The sequence below is a fragment of the Eurosta solidaginis genome, chromosome 3 (genome assembly GCF_040869045.1).
Source record: "Eurosta solidaginis isolate ZX-2024a chromosome 3, ASM4086904v1, whole genome shotgun sequence".
In the NCBI taxonomy this organism is placed as follows: Eukaryota; Metazoa; Arthropoda; class Insecta; order Diptera; family Tephritidae; genus Eurosta; species Eurosta solidaginis.
Genome location: NC_090321.1, coordinates 193,455,927 through 193,471,762, shown reverse-complemented (window position 1 = coordinate 193,471,762; position 15,836 = coordinate 193,455,927). Strand labels below are relative to the sequence as shown.

The 15,836-nt window shown below is 35.7% G+C and overlaps 1 protein-coding gene and 2 long non-coding RNA genes across 6 annotated transcripts; 2 read left to right on the top strand and 1 right to left on the bottom strand.

Annotated features, from left to right (window-relative positions):
- The first annotated feature begins 2,720 nt into the window (after window positions 1-2,720).
- On the top strand, window positions 2,721-5,824 carry LOC137244821 (uncharacterized). Of its 3 annotated transcripts, none has more exons than XR_010951204.1 (4): window positions 2,721-2,781; window positions 2,837-4,553; window positions 5,494-5,605; window positions 5,765-5,824. It is a non-coding gene; the product is annotated as an uncharacterized lncRNA (long non-coding RNA). The 3 variants fall into 3 exon arrangements; XR_010951203.1 differs by lacking the exon at window positions 5,765-5,824 and having other exon boundaries at window positions 2,837-3,051; window positions 4,383-4,553; window positions 5,494-5,750; XR_010951202.1 differs by lacking the exon at window positions 5,765-5,824 and having other exon boundaries at window positions 5,494-5,750.
- Window positions 5,825-7,164: 1,340 nt separating this feature from the next.
- Window positions 7,165-10,769, top strand: LOC137244822 (uncharacterized). Its single transcript, XR_010951205.1, has 3 exons — window positions 7,165-8,065; window positions 9,234-9,587; window positions 9,656-10,769. It is a non-coding gene; the product is annotated as an uncharacterized lncRNA (long non-coding RNA).
- On the bottom strand, window positions 8,605-14,248 carry LOC137244820 (uncharacterized). Of its 2 annotated transcripts, XM_067774403.1 has the most exons (6): window positions 10,213-14,248; window positions 9,923-10,148; window positions 9,631-9,862; window positions 9,493-9,570; window positions 9,229-9,363; window positions 8,605-9,175 (listed from the first exon to the last, which is right to left on the bottom strand). In XM_067774403.1, the coding sequence occupies exon 1, from the start codon at window positions 12,225-12,227 to the stop codon at window positions 10,950-10,952; it is 1,278 nt and encodes a 425-aa protein (XP_067630504.1). In that variant the 5' UTR covers window positions 12,228-14,248; the 3' UTR covers window positions 8,605-9,175; window positions 9,229-9,363; window positions 9,493-9,570; window positions 9,631-9,862; window positions 9,923-10,148; window positions 10,213-10,949. The 2 variants fall into 2 exon arrangements, with proteins under 2 accessions (XP_067630504.1, XP_067630502.1); XM_067774401.1 differs by having other exon boundaries at window positions 8,606-9,175; window positions 9,229-9,570.
- Window positions 14,249-15,836: the final 1,588 nt, after the last annotated feature.

Sequence of the window (15,836 nt, the reverse complement as noted above, 5' to 3'; positions counted from 1 at the left end):
GTTATTAATAGAATGTTTTTATTTATATTAAAGTTTTTATCATTTATTTTTGAACTTTAATTTAACAATTTCATGCTATTTAAGCATTTTCGGGCATATAAATACAACCATGTGCATATACGTTTTGACATTACATTTCATACACGTTCGTATTTGCCATTCTCATTGTTTCTAAATTCGTAAACAATGACTGCAGTATTCTGTGTGATGTTTCGAAAAAATGTATTAGGGGGACTCTTGAAAGCATAAAAACTTATAAGGTGTAAAATTATATCCATTTACACACGCGGTTATATGAACGCACCTAGTAATATTCTTGATAAACTTGATTGTTTATCAGCTGTATTATTGCAAAACAAAATTTTTTTGATTGTTATACAAATTAAAAAATGCCAAGATTAAGTGAAAAATCAAAACTAAAACGCCTTTACTTGCTGATGTTGGAGATTTCTGATGAAAATGCCTGATGTAATGTCTGCAAGGTTGCATTCCTTTGAGTTTACCGCGTTTACACAATGAAATGTGCGCGTAAATTTATACAAATTGTGTAAATGATTTTTCATACAAAAGTTGACAGCTCGTTTACGCACTAGATAAATTTATACGTTTACACACTTTATAAGGCATTTATATGGTTACATGAGTCCCCCTATTATTTTTGTGAAATTTTATACTTAACCTGTGGTATTATGGTGGTCATAAAGCTTTTATGCAAAAATACTTAGCCTCACAACGTGACAATAGAGGGACTCATGAAAGCATACAAACTTATAAGGTGTAAAATTATATCAATTTACACACGCGGTTATTTACACAATGAAATGTGCGCGTAACTTTATACAAATTGTGTAAATGATTTTTCATACAAAATTTGACAGCTCATTTACGCACTACATTAATTTATACGTTTACACACTTTATAAGGCGTTTATACGGTTACACGAGTCCCCCTAATGTATTTCGTAACGTCGAAGTACTTATATGTATATGTATTTGATGTGGAAGCTTGCATTTGAGAACACGGTTGCCACTACAGTCCATTCCCTTCCCCCTTATATGGACCCATGATCTCTTTTTCTCAATTTTGGTTCTTTTTCGGCAAGGTTTTGGTACTTTTATTTCTTTTTCGCTGAAACAAAAATTCAAAACACTGCTAAAAAATTGCCGCAAATCTATTAACCACATATAATTTTCAATTTATTCCAATGGAATTCTTACCAAGAAAATTGCTGTCAATAAAATGTAGCAGAACAATGATATTTCACTTGGGAGATAATTTAGGCGAGGCAATAACAACACACTTATCACAAAAATACTTGTTTTAGTGTTTAGATATTCCGATCGGTGTTCAATTATTATACAGTTGAAACTTTTAAGACGCTTCATTTTTAGCCTGAGTTCAAAACTCACACTTACTGAATCTAGGCTCTGGTATGAAGTTTAAACTGTGAGTGAAAATGAAAGCATCTATAAAAATAGCATTAACACAATTGCATAGTTTCATTTACGATTTAATGAGTTTGCCACAACGCAAATTTTTTAACCGTTCCTTACTAAAACCTAGCTGCGCGATACATTTTATTTCATTGCAATCAAGCAAAACTAGGTTCACAACGTTATATTGGTGAAAGACATAGTCTTATCCTAAAAATTTTAAAATGTGATACCTAAAGGTACACTTTGTTTTTGTTTGTGCAGTTTTAACTAAAGCCAATTGTCTCTTTTATTAAAATTTTATATAGGATCCTCTGAAACATCCTACAATTTTCGCTTTTTACAAAAAATACGATACTCTAGTAACTTACGATACTCTAGTAACTTGTCGAATTGTTTGTATACCAATAAAATAAAACTAAAATTTGGTCCTTTTTTTGAGGTCTGGTCCTTTTTTCGATAAATTTTGGTCCCAAATGACAACATGGTGTGGCAACCATGTTTGAGAATGCACGTGATAAGGTTGCATTTTTCCGAACTTAATTTTTTTTAAATAATGAAATAGTAGTAATGAATAGTAGTATGCAAGCGACTGCCATAGTAGTAGACATGTACATGAATATTATGAACAAAGTTTAAAGCTAAAAAAAATGTCTTTGAAATATAATCTAAGAGAAGATGGACACGAGGCGTAGCTTCATAGACGCGTATTAGGCACAGCATAAGCAATCTTGAGGTGTAGAGAGATCTTAGCTGCATGACATATTTTGCAGGCGTCTACGAAGCTACGCCTCTTGTGTATCTTGTCTAAGTTCAACTTTTTAGGAGATCTAACATTTTTAATTAATATTGATAAATTCATTCTACGAGGACAATGGTTCTTGCACATGTTAAACGCCGTATGCTAATTTCTGAAAGCCAATTCTTCGTTACTTCGATCCGTCTTTGGAACTCCCTTCCAGCCAGAATAAGACAAATAAGTAATACACTGCATTTCAAAAAAGAATTGATCTTGTTCTTTAATCGACTCACCTCTCCTTCAACTGACTCTCTTTACTGATCTTCTATCCGTTTTTCTTGCCACCTCCTATTTCCTCAAAGGATAAGCGTGGTACGCAGATCACAAGAAAGTAAAAATTCCATATAAAAAGAGGCTCAAGAAATGCTCAAGAAAATTCCTTGTGGTAAATTTTCTTGAAGTAGTACGCAGTTTACAAGAAATTTAGTACGATACTTTACTACTATTTTTCCATTAAATTTACATACGGCAACACCGGTTTCCGCAAGAAATATGTCAAGTGCCATATAGTTCTTGAAGAAAAAAAGGTAAACAACTGGAAAAATTAGGTAAGCAAATGGTTTTTTAATTTGTCTGCAATAAATAATTATTATTTTATTTCAGAAATGGAAATAAATATTGCTGCAGCACCAAAACGCAAAAAGCGCGTATTAAATTTCACGGCGGAGGAGAAACGGGCTCTGATAAGGGAAGTGAAAGAGTGGCCCAGGATATGGGATACTTCTGATCCATTGCATTGCAACAAAAATGCAGTGGATCAGGCCTGGGTCCACTTAAATAGCTCCCTTGGTAAAGAAGATATGTTAATAAAACTTTCTGTGTGTATATTAGTGGTAATTGTTTACTTTAGCTCACAACTGCTAAAACTCGTCCAAAAATATCGGGAGAGGAGTGAAAAGACGCGCTTTGCACCCAGGATCACGAATCCGAAGGCGGAAATTCAAAATTTTATTTCGTTTCGGAGATATTTGGGTAATAGTCTAGTTGAGGGGTCCACTGCTAATACGCGTCAAAAAATATCGAGAGAAGTGTCAAAAGACGCGTATTAATCTCGAGAACAATAATCGGAAGGCGGAAAAGAAAAATTTTGTCTCTGTCCGGAGATATTTGCAGTTGAAGTTGGCGATTTTCATGTGGTTGTTGTTGTGTTAGTACCCCCAAAAAAATTGTGCATCACCGTGACGGTAGCCACGGTTATACCACACACTCGGACTTGGCATGGCGTAGCCCAGGGTTATTTTTTATAAGCGCGGCCGAAGGCCGCCAACGCAGGAAGGTGTTCTGCGCAAAAATACTATGGATCCCTGTCTTTTCGGTTTTTCGTTAATATCTTTTGAACGAGTTGAAATTTTTATTTTCCGCCTTCGGATTATTAATACTGATGTCAAGACGCGTCGTAGCGTATTAGCAGTAGACCCCTCAACTAGACTATTACCGATATTTGCAAACAAAATTGAAAATTTTCATGTGGTTGTTATTTTGATGATTTTGTAGTACCCACAAGAAAAACTGTGGGTAAAAGTGTGTTTCGCGGATATAGTTTTGGTTTCCAAACCGGTGTTGGACTCACCCAGCGTAATTTTTTATAAGCGTGACCGAAGGCCGCCAATGCAGAAAGGTGTTCTGCGCAAGAAAACTATGGATCCCACCCCCGGTTTCGGAGCGCTCCGGGGCCATTTTTCGGTTTTTTGGAAATAACTTTTGACAGAAATAAAATTTTGAGTTTCCGCTCTCGGAGTCGTGGTCCTGGGATCAAAACTCGTCTTTTGACACCTCTCCCGATATTTTTGGTCGGGTTTTTGCAGTTGTGAGCTAAAGTAAACAATTACCATATTTGTGTATTTTAATTGGTAATTATTTACTTTAGCTCAAAACTGTTAAACCACGTCCAAAAATATTTGGAGGAGTGTCAAAAGACGCGTTTTGTCTTTTATAAATAGGTATTTGCAAGCAAAGTTGGAAATTTTCTGTAATTTCCATTTGGTTCGTGTACGCACAAGTATTGCGTGTTCCGAAAACTGCAAGTGTGTTATTGGTACGGAACTCAAAACGTATCTTTATATACCTCTCGCGACATTTTTGGACATGTTTTAACAATTGTGAGCAAATGCAAAGTATCACATTTAATTGTATGTGTTATTTACATTAGTGATTGAAAGCAAAGACGCGTGGACCAGCCTTCGGGAAAGCTATCGCTACCGCGCCAGAGCATCCAAGCGGCAAAAGAATGGCAGTAGCGGCGGCGCTGCGTTGGATGCGGCTATATTGGGAGTATGCCGGGGGAAATGGCATTGTTGCCAAACGTTTCACAAAAACGAAGGTAATTTTGCAATCCACTTTTAACTAGCTTCCCGATGACCTTCTCCCCCTCCCCACATTTTGTTTGTGTTGGGGATTGACCTCATATAACTCCTTACTGAATTTCAATGTTCTAGCATGAATATATTCAGAGTTATGTAGTACTAAATATTCATTTTGCATGGGAGGTGCCACGCCCCTTTTATATATAGATATTATTTTTAGCCTATGACCATTCTTGGAAGGTTTCTAGTGGGTTGTGCAAATTTGGTTGTGATCGGTCGATACGTTTAGGACGCAACTCGATCTATACCTACATACATACATACATAATTTGATTTTTATATATATAGATAGATGTGTAAGCTAGAAGTACCTCATAAGTTTCCCCGAAATTTCAGAATTTTTTTTTGTCGATAGTGTTGAGTATTTTTTCCATATGTTTTGATTGAAAAATCACTTTTTTTGCATGAGTTGTATGGAAGAAAACAAGGCTGCACAACGAAATAAACAAATATTTTTTTTCGACAACGAAGTCAAACAAAATTTTTTTAAATTCGTTATGTTGGCATCAGAAACAAAATCAAAAACTTAGAATTTTTTAGTAATTTTTTGAGCGTTTTTTGTATGGAAAAACATACTCAAACTCCAAAAATCAATTTTTTTTTACTTTGATATCAACGAAATGAAACTTTTGAATATCGAATAAAAAACGAAATATTTTTATTTTTTTTAAGAAAATATCCAACACTGTCTACAAAAAAAGTTCTGAAAATTCGGGGAAACTTCTGAGAAACTTCTAACTAGGACATTACAAAACTGCATATTCGAAAAATTTTTTGAAATTCGGATAAAAAAATTCAAGTTTTGATAAAAAAAAGTTTTTGAAGTTTGATCCATTGTCATGAATTCTGTGTGTATACTTCAAAAAATGTTAACATTGTACATGTACTCCCTTGCAGGACATTTACATCTTCATCGAATTTCAGTGAGGAATCAAGCCAATCTCCCTTAGATCCATCAGAGGACTTGAACAGCACGCAAATTAGTGACAACGATTCCCAATACGACTATGTGAGTATGGGTGCAGATGGTAATATCGACAGCAGTATTGCGCATTTGCACCAGCATCACATTCTGCGTTGATGTCTGGCAATATGCGCAACAGCATGACGTTCTATAAATAATAAATAAATAAAATATATAAATAGACCTATCATTTGGTATTTACAGAATCCAAAGCGTTCGAAACCGTATACGTTATCTCAAAGTCCAGATGAGAAGTGGGGAGGGGGAGGGGGGGGGGGGCGCTTCAATAGAATTTTAAAAAAGCAAGAGGAGTTTTTGGAGGATCGTAAGAAATCCCCATACGCCCACGCATTATCGACTTTTGACTGGCTGCTAAATAAGCTGCCACGTTCTGTCGGAGATGACATGTGTCTTCACATAAACAGTATCCTTCTACAGAAAATCGTGGAACACAAATCCAGCCAGACCACAGAATAAATTGGTCTGTACGTCAGTGCACCACCTGTGATCACATATCGTCCTCATGAAAAATTGTTATAAATTATATTTAAGTAAGCAGGCTATACCGCGCCGTCGAAATTATGATTCCTTATGTTGGTACGAACAAAAAATTGGTCTACAACATACACTCATTGCCAAATTAATAGGTACATAATTGATCGGTCAACTACACCTTTCAGAATAGTTAATTGAATTTCAAAATTTGTCATTTGGATTAAGAATAGTTATCTGGATTTCAGAATATGTTAATTTGATTTCAGAATAGGTAATTGGAATTCAGAATGTGTGAATTGGATTTCAGAAATCGTCAAGTGGATTTCAGAAAATACCTTTCGAACCATTTTACATTTAAATGAATTTATGAAATGTCTTGAACTTACAAATTATTTTCCAACTTTGCGTAATAAATTGTTTGATATCTGAAATCCAATTGATGCCTTCCGAAATTGAATTGTCTATTTTTGAAATCCACTTCACACATTCTGAATTTCAATTGCCTATTCTGAAATCCAATTACCTATTCTGAAATTCAGTTGACGTTTTCTGAATTCAAAATGGAAAAGATTTAGATTTGCGAATGATTCCTTCTAAGTTTTTAATTTTTTTTATAACAACATTAAATTTTTGGTTCGTACGAATATGAGGAACTATAATTTCGACGGCACGGTATAAATTGCCAAATCGCCTCAGCCTAATACAAGCCCTTATTGAAAGTATACATTTAATGAATTTAATAAGCTCTTAAAGCGTCCAAATATTGAAGTCTATTAGCAAACTCTTTTGTTCATATTACCCAATATATTATTAGATAAAAAGAAATGTTATTTTATGTTTGTTATAAATTATACCCCTTATTCATAAAAAAGAAAATAGGTTTATTAAGCTCTTATAATTGGAAATTTGTATGGAAATGTCATTTTAAAAATCTTTATAAACCCTCATGATTTTTTATGTATAAGGGGGTATATTTATTTAATCCCATTATTCATATAAAATATTGAAGGTTTATAAAGCATTTTAAAATGACATTTCCATACAAATTTCCAATTATAAGAGCTTAATAAACCTATTTTATTTTTTTATGGATAAGAGGGGAAGTTTATACGCGCTTATTGAAAGCATGCCTTTATTATTATTTATTGTATTGTATTATTAATGAGCTCTCCAAGAGTAAATATTGAAGTCTGTTGGTGAAATTTATGATATATAGTGTGCGACATAAATAAAGCACCGAAATTCCTTTCAGAACATCTACATAGCTCAACAAAAGTCAAATTATAAGTTCTAGGATGTTAAAAAAAAAAAAAAAAAAAGGATGTTAAGTCTCTTTTATTAAGGAAGAACATATACTCAATATAATATATAAATGTTTAGTATATCGACGGCTGAGTGGAAGATCACCCTGTTTCAAAACATTTTAAAAAAAATGCCCTTTCTCAGAAATTGTTTCAAGAACGCCTTAACTTAGAATTTTTTCCTAAAACGCCCTATTTTATAACTTAGTTCCAAAACGCCGTATCTTAGAATGAGTTTACAAAAGGTCATATTTGAACTAAAACTAAATACACTTGCAGCTGAGATAGGGCGTTTCTGAAACTCATTCTGAGATAGGACGTTCTTGAACCAAGTTTTGAAATAGGGCATTTTTGAGACAAGTTCTAATTTAAGGCGCTCGTGAAACAATTTCTGAGAGAGGGATTTTCGAAAAATGTTTTGAAATACGGTGATACGGTTCCACTCAACCGTCGATGTGGTCTTCACAAATAAAAGCAAAATATTGGGGCATATTCATAGTCAGAATTAAGTGGGTACTTAAAGTTAGTTGTAGCTTTTTGACAAAACTTCCAATGGGCTATCTGTCAAAAAAGTTGCAACTAATTTAGAGTATACGCCCCATTGAATTAAGAACTTGCATTTAAGATTTTACTTAACCAAAAGCAACAGAGACTTCGGTGCTTTAATTTTGGCGCACAATGTACATATCGTCACTTGATTGCCAGAAGCGTGAGTGTGCCATTTTTTAAACTTTGATCTAATCAGGTCATTAGATGAACCATTAAATATTCTATATTGTATCAAAATGTCGATTAAAATGCATCACAGGAAGGCTGTAAAATTTGCATAACAAAAAGGCACTCTAATTTGCAAAATATAGCTAAATCTATAATAGAAGCCACCTAAACCAAAGTTGCAAAAGTTACAGAGAGTTAATCAAACTTTGAAAAACGGACATCAAAGTTTGCACCTTTTTTGGCAGAGGGTCTAGCAAATTTTTGAGTACGCAGTTTTGTAGCCCAATCAATTTCAGAATAATGGTGTAAATGCTAGAACGACTAAAAAGTTTATCTGAATTTTCAGAATTTTTTTGTAGAGGCTGTTGAGGAATTTCTTCCATACAACGCATGAGAAAAATTTTCTTTTGTATGGAAGAAAATGTTGAACAGCCTGTACAAAAAAGTTATGAAAATTCAGATAAACTTTTTAGTCGTTCTAACATTTACATTATTATTTTGAAATTGATTGAGCTACAAAACTGCGTACTCAAAAATTTGCTAGACCCTCTGCCAAAAAAGGTGCAAACTTTGATGTCCGTTCTTCAAAGTTTGATTAACTCTCTGTAACTTTTGCAACTTTTGTTTAGGTGGCTTCTATTATAGATTTCGGAGCCACTGTTTGTATGTATATTTATTTTTAGTTTTTAATGTTTCTTTGTATATACATACATTGTCTGAAAGTGAAATTTATAGACTGAATAAAAGCCTTCAATTCCAATTCTATATTTAATTTTGCGATTTTATATTTTTTGTGTGACTTTGGGTCCATTAAAGGAAAGTACAGCGTCCAAAACCATTTTAGAAAATAAATCTTTTTGTTGATGAATAAGTTTGGATGACATTGCTGTGGCAGCGTCTTTTTCCAATAAAGCACGTTGTTATTCCTTTGATTGGCGCCTCTACATGTACAGCCATGTCATATTTTGGTCATGCATAATTGTAATGCTTTACGTATAGCTTTAATAATGATATGTGCATGCACGCCTTCCTCAACATATGGCTTAACTTGTTTTAAGATTTCACCTGCTTAAAGTACTACTGAAGTGGTGCCATCGCTGACCTGATAAGAGAAACATTTTTATTTTACACATTCTAATATAACAAAAAACTTACCTCAGCATCTTGAGATTTGGCGATGTCGACTAGAGTTTTACGGCTGGATGCACAATATGCAATAGTTTCATACTGCTTGCCCTATCATTTGAAATTGTGGCCTTACCACTGGAATCAACAATATGCTTGTCCATACTGCGTGGACCCAATTAGTGCGTATAGCGTCCACAATTGATTGCGTGGCATTGATGTTGGATATGAGTTGAGGTTTACCTTGAGAGCTATCGGTACCCAAACATCTTTTACACAAAAACTCATACGTACCCAATACAAGTTCAGGAAATTCATATTTATCTACACGCTGTCCGCTGTGGCCCAAATGTTGGAAATATTCAGTTGGCACTGTTGAGAAAAAATAGGTATGTATCAATGAACACAAGCAAAATTTACAGATTTTTTTACCATCTGTTGTTACTTTACACACAAGACTTTGGAAACGACGACCAGCATCTACAAATTGTATATATGAGCCTTGCAAAGATTACATCTAATTGCACCCAATTCACCAAAATTTATAATGGGTGGCTCATATTCACCCTCAACCGTGCGTGCCATTGGTGAGACGGTAAGTGTAATGGACAAAGCTGTTGTTTTTAATAAATCAGCTGTTGCAGGTATGCAATACAAAGACGACCTGCAAAGAAGAAAGATCAATGTAATTGCCAAACAAAACATTAATTTCGATTATCGATACCTAACGTAACGTGGCGAGGAGTTACCCTAATTTTCTACCACATATTTGTGGTCACCAATGGTGGTAATAAACCCTGTTCATTAGTAATAAAAACACCACCAGCGCTATTTTGATTTTCAATGATAACGCTTATCGGATTTGGCATCTGATCGGGATCTAAACGGCGTTGGGCTTGATCATACTGTTGCGGCTGTTGATATTTACCAGTAACAGTTGCAGGTGGTTGCTAAAGAAAATAACACAAAAATAATCATCAGCAAATTTGTAAATTATTAGTTGTATTAGCATACATTATAACCAGAACGTCCGGATGTGTCCGGGTATTGGGGGTTGACCCGGCTTGGGTGGTTGACTGAGCATTGGCGTCTGTCCAGGTTGTGTTGGTGGCATCATTTGACCCATGTAACCACGTGGTGCACCTGGTTGTTGTAGAGGATAACCTGGATTTTGAGGTTGTGGTGGATAGCCCGGATTTTGTGGCATTGGCAGATAGCCATCCTGGGGAGGTTGTTGCTGCTGTTATCGTGGCATTGCATAACCCGGTTGCTGTTGTGGTATATACCTTGGCATAACTGGATGTGGTGTCATTGCTCCACATGGTCCAGTAGATGCGGGCGGCATACCTGGAGGACCTTGTTGCTCATGGCCACCAAATGACTGGCGCATAGGGTGTTGAGGTGGCATTTGACCGGATTTTGACTGCATTAGACCAGGCTGCCGTGGCATTGGACCCAGTTGCGGTGGCATTTGCTGTTCATCTGTTTGCTGGTATGGAGATTTAACACTGCCGGCAATTGATGTTGGTGGTGTAGCTGACCAATTTGAGGACCACTCTAGAAAAATAACAACATTTATTGGCTTCTTTATCAATATTTATCGTGAGGTCTATATAGTTGATTCCTCCGTCTTTTTCGGTTTCCATTGTAAATTTTATATTTCCGTGCTGCTTGTTGAGGTACTCCAGTACAAGCTCTTCGTTATTAGTAGTTAAAACGCATATTATGTCATCCACGTATCTAGCATAAAATTACACGCCTAATTTGGACTTCAGCTCCTGTTTGTACTTTTCTTCCAGATTTTGCATGAACACTTCCATAAGAATTGCTGATGTGGGGCTTCCCATTCCAAGACCGTTTGTTTGTCTATATATTTTATTGTTGAATTGAAAATAGTTTTGACGTAAAGTGGCTCTTAGCGTATTTGTGATTTGCATACTTTTCACTTTGTTTTTTGTGTTATGAACTATTGTTGAGCTAACTATGTCCAAAGTCTCCGATAGTGGTATAGATGTGTATAAATCTTTTATGTCAAAAGATACCAATTTGCTGTTTCTTGTTAGCTCTACGGTCTCGAGTCTCTCTATTAGTTCTGTTGTGTTAGCTATTGCATATTCGTTCCTTAGCTCCAGAGTATCTATCAATATCGTTTTTAAATATTTGGACAGTTTGTAACATGGTGCCGATTTAAAATTAATGATGGGCCTCATTGGCGTGTCCGGCTTGTGGATTTTTGGTAGCACAACCAGTGGAGGAGCCGAAGGGTTCATTTGGACCAATCTATATGCCATGTTAGAATCTACTATATTGGTTGCATTCTTTATAGCAACTTTGATTTGTTTTTGGTATTCATCTGTGGGATCCTCTCTCATTCTACGACATTTCATTTCCCCTATGAGATCCTCGGTTTTGGATATATATTGCTCTTTTTCGATTAGCACAGTGGTGTTTCCTTTGTCCGCTTTCGTTGTGACAATATTGTTTTTCCTTAGTTTATGCCGTAGATTCTTTATTGTTTTCTCCTCTGTATTCGATTTTTGTCCTTCCTGTGCTTTCACCTCCTTTTTTATGATTTCCCTGCACATGTGTCTTGCGTGCTCCTGTTCTTCCTGTGGTATCAATGATATTGCGATCTCCGCATCTACAATCGCTTGCTCCGTTTTTCTTACTGTATTCTGGTCCATGATATTGTGCTTCAGGCCCTTTTCGAGAAATTGTGCCTCTTCCTTGGTAATGGCCACTGTTGTGAGGTTAACGAACTTGTCATGAAACTGGTGAGTGTTTTGGTTTTGGTTACCCTCTCGGTGTCCTGCCAGCTTGTCCAATTTTCGGTTCAGCGACCTGTATTTTTGTTGTAGTTCCTGATCGACCTCTGTCTTAATGCGGTCGAAACATTCCATTAATGCAGTCGTAGGTAGTTGTTCTGCCAATCTTAAATGGATAGATAATAACTCGGCATTTATCTCATCCTTCTTCGAGTACAAGCTTTCCAACTCATATTTTAAAAAATCCTTTTCCGCTTTTCGCATGATATGACCTTTTTTTCTGATTATGGCGCAGGAACAGTAAGGTTGGCAAGGACCCGCCCCAGCCGACAATGACTAGCCACTGTGCACCACCACATCATGCCGACCGCCTTCCTTACTGCTTCCAACGTAAATGCGTTTCCATAACAGCTTATATAGCCAAAGAAAGTTATGCATAAGCAAAATTTAGTCAGCACAAAACGAATAGTTAGAGAAAATTTAAAATATAATGCATATGTATAAAATGCATGCAATTTATGAAATCATTTGTATTATATAAAATTAGTTTGACATATCAGATTTGTCAATATTATTTCAGTCCTGCTACTTTTAACACATTTATAATATTTAAGAAGAACATTTAAGAAGTACGAAACATGATTAATGCTTACATTAATACGTGTTTCATTTATTTTCATTGAGGAATAAGTTCGTAAAAATAAAAATCCCGTTTTTATAAAGTGTATGTGAAGCTCCATAGATAAAATGAGCAATAGAAGGAACATTGGTTTATATATTACATTTTTAGAATGAAAATCTCCTGCTAAAAAAGTAATAGAATGAACATTGGTTTGTACATTACATTTTTAAAATGAAAATCTCCTGCTAAAACAGGAGCAAAACTTAACTAAATTTTACCATTTTCGTACTTAACTACACTCCCTTTTGTGATTCAGGATTTCGGGAAAATTTTGAAAAAACTCCGAACATCAATTCCTTCATTATATGACATTCGACTGCCTAGTCCACTGCCTTCCACTCTATTCGCAACATAAGCTCTATTTAAGCTGCCAAACTATATAGTAAACAATGAAATATATATATTTTTTTTTCGAAAAACATTTGTTTTCTTGTTCTTTTATTACACCTCATTCCGGCGTGATAACAAAAGTATTATTACCGGTTACAAAGCTGTTACCATGGCGGAACGATACAAGGAGGCAGCATGGTGACATACCTACAAACATAAATAAAAATTCCATGTAATTTGTTTTTGTAAATACGATGGACAAATGTCAAATTCGTACTGCGCCGGAAGTTGATGTTTCAAATCAAATAAAAAAAGTTTATAAACAGATGTCCCGTGCTGCCACCTTGTATCGTTACGCCATTGCCATGGTACAATAACCAGGTAAAAGCATCAGTTGCATTTTACATGTTTTTTCATTCCAGGCAAGCTTAACCAACGAACCGATATCATTTCGTTACGATAATTAACGTTAATAAACGAAACAAAGTCATTTCGTTTCGTTTATTAACGTTAAAAACGTCAAATTAACGAAATGATTTCGTTTCGTTTTCTGCCATATCAAAACGGAATCAAATCGTTTGTGTTCATTATTAATTTCAAACTATGCTGGCAAAGCTGATTGATGGCGGAGTCATTAAAGGTGAAAGCAATAGCCAAGCTGATTGCAACTTTTCTCATGAATTTTGACAGTACGAACATTTCTCAGAGTGTTTTTGACATTACCACCAACGAATTACACAAACAAATTATATGGAGTTTGTGTGTGTATGTGCGCTCGTTGTTACCACCTTACGGCTTCACCATGGCTATAGCATTGCCAGCACAATTCAAACATAAAGTATCACGTTTTTGTTAACGTTTTTAACGTTAACGAAAGCTTTTCGTTTCGGTTAAAAACGAGATACAATTTATCTTGATAATTTCTTTATCGATAATATTTCGAAGTGTTTCAACGGAAACGGTGGAAATTTTTTGATAAACGATTAGCTTAACGTTAAGGTGCATCCCTGTTTCATTCGAAGGTGGTCATAAAATGTCAAACTTTGTTTATGTTTACATTTTTTGTTTATTTACTTTTGATGTGAAAATTTATTAGGTAATTCTTTACTTTAGCTCACAACTACTAAAACTCGTCCAAAAATATCGGGAGGTGTCAAAAGACGCGATTTGGACCCAGAACCACGAATCCGAAAACGGAAATTGAAAATTTTATTTCTTTCCAGATATATTTACAAAGTTGAAAATTTTCATGTGGCTGTTGTAATTTTGATGGTGTTGGGTACCCACAAAAAAAACTGTGGGTAAAAGTGTTTTGCGCGGATATAGATTTGGTCTCCCATGGTAATTTGTTATAAACGCGGCCGAAGGCCGCCAACGCAGAAAGGTATTCTGCGCAAAATTACCATGGATCCCACCCCCGGTTTCGGAGGTACCCGCGGGTCTTTTTTCGGTTTTACGTTAATATCTTTTGAACGAATTAAAATTTTTAATTTCCGCCTTCGGATTATTAATACTGATGTCAAGACGCGTAGCGTATTAGCAGTCGACCCCTCACCTAGACTATTACCTGCGCAAAAATACTATGGATTCCACCCCCGGTTTCAGAGCGCTCCGGTGCCATTTTTCAGTTTTTTGGGAATATTTTCTGACAGAAATAAAATTTTTAATTTTCGCTTTCGGATTCGTCGTCCTGAGTCCAAAACACATTTTTTTGATATCTCTCCCGATATTTTTGCACGAGTTTTTGCAGTTGTGAGCTAAAGTAAAGAATTACCCCGCAAGAACAAGGAAGAGGAAAAATTGGGAAAAAGCTTGTGGCATTAGCTTCCCTAAAATGGCTTAATTTTTTCGCTCCATTTTCAGGCCTGTGACCTTATTGTGGGAGCTCATTTGATGCCCAACTCCACTCCATCGCTATATTTACCGTCTTTGATGTAAATATTGTTTCCCGAATGTTGTAAGATAAAAAATATAATATAATTTTATGTATGACTTAGCAAGAGTTTGTAAAAAACGGAAGTTGTCTCATCGTCCCCACGCGGTCATTCCTACAGTTATCTACCAAAATATCGGACAATACTTTCGCCGCTACAACGTGAAAGAAGGACGAAGAATAAATAATAAAGTCCCTTCTACATGTTCGCTTTTTTTTAAGTGACACCGTTGGAGCGAATGGTCAATACTTCGCACGGAACAGCTGCAGCACACAAACGGATATGCATGATGTACCACGAATAAGCCGTGAAACCCAGACGCAGTAACCTCCCCTAGTTTCAGGGCCACCATTAGTTTACAAAGAGCGAAAATATGCTATACAAGTATACGCAAAACGGCCCTTATCAGGGCCACCACTAGTCAACAAAGAGAAAAAAATGCTAAACAATTATACCTACGAAAAGCGGCCCTTATCGGGGCCACAAACAATTTGCGAAGAGAAAATATTGCTAGAAAATTATGTTTTATATGCTATAGATTTACTTTTGGATTATTTATATCATCCATATGATGACAAGAAAAAAACTGGAGTATAACCGATACTGGAGTTGAAAACGGAAATATTCCAAGCCGAACTTTTACCGTAGCAGGTACCGATACCAGATCCAACCTAAAGCCGAAATTGCTACAAAAGCCTCCTGGCTAGAGCCAGAAGGAAAACCCGGAACCGTAATTTAAGTTAGTACTACAACCGAACTAGTATCCAAAAATTAAACCGAAAGCGAAATCGGTTCCGAACAGAGGAGCCAAAAGAAAAATTGGATCAAAACAACCATGCAATGGCGCTGAACGCGAAAGTTCTGTGGCAAAGCGACTCATTTGAAATTTTCAACACACCCGTGCTTTTTTTAATTAAAAAAGATTAC

What these genes read in the sequence shown, in the direction of transcription:
- LOC137244820 (XM_067774403.1), bottom strand. Translation starts at nt 12,227, where the DNA reads ATGCGAAAAGCGGAAAAGGATTTTTTAAAATATGAGTTGGAAAGCTTG.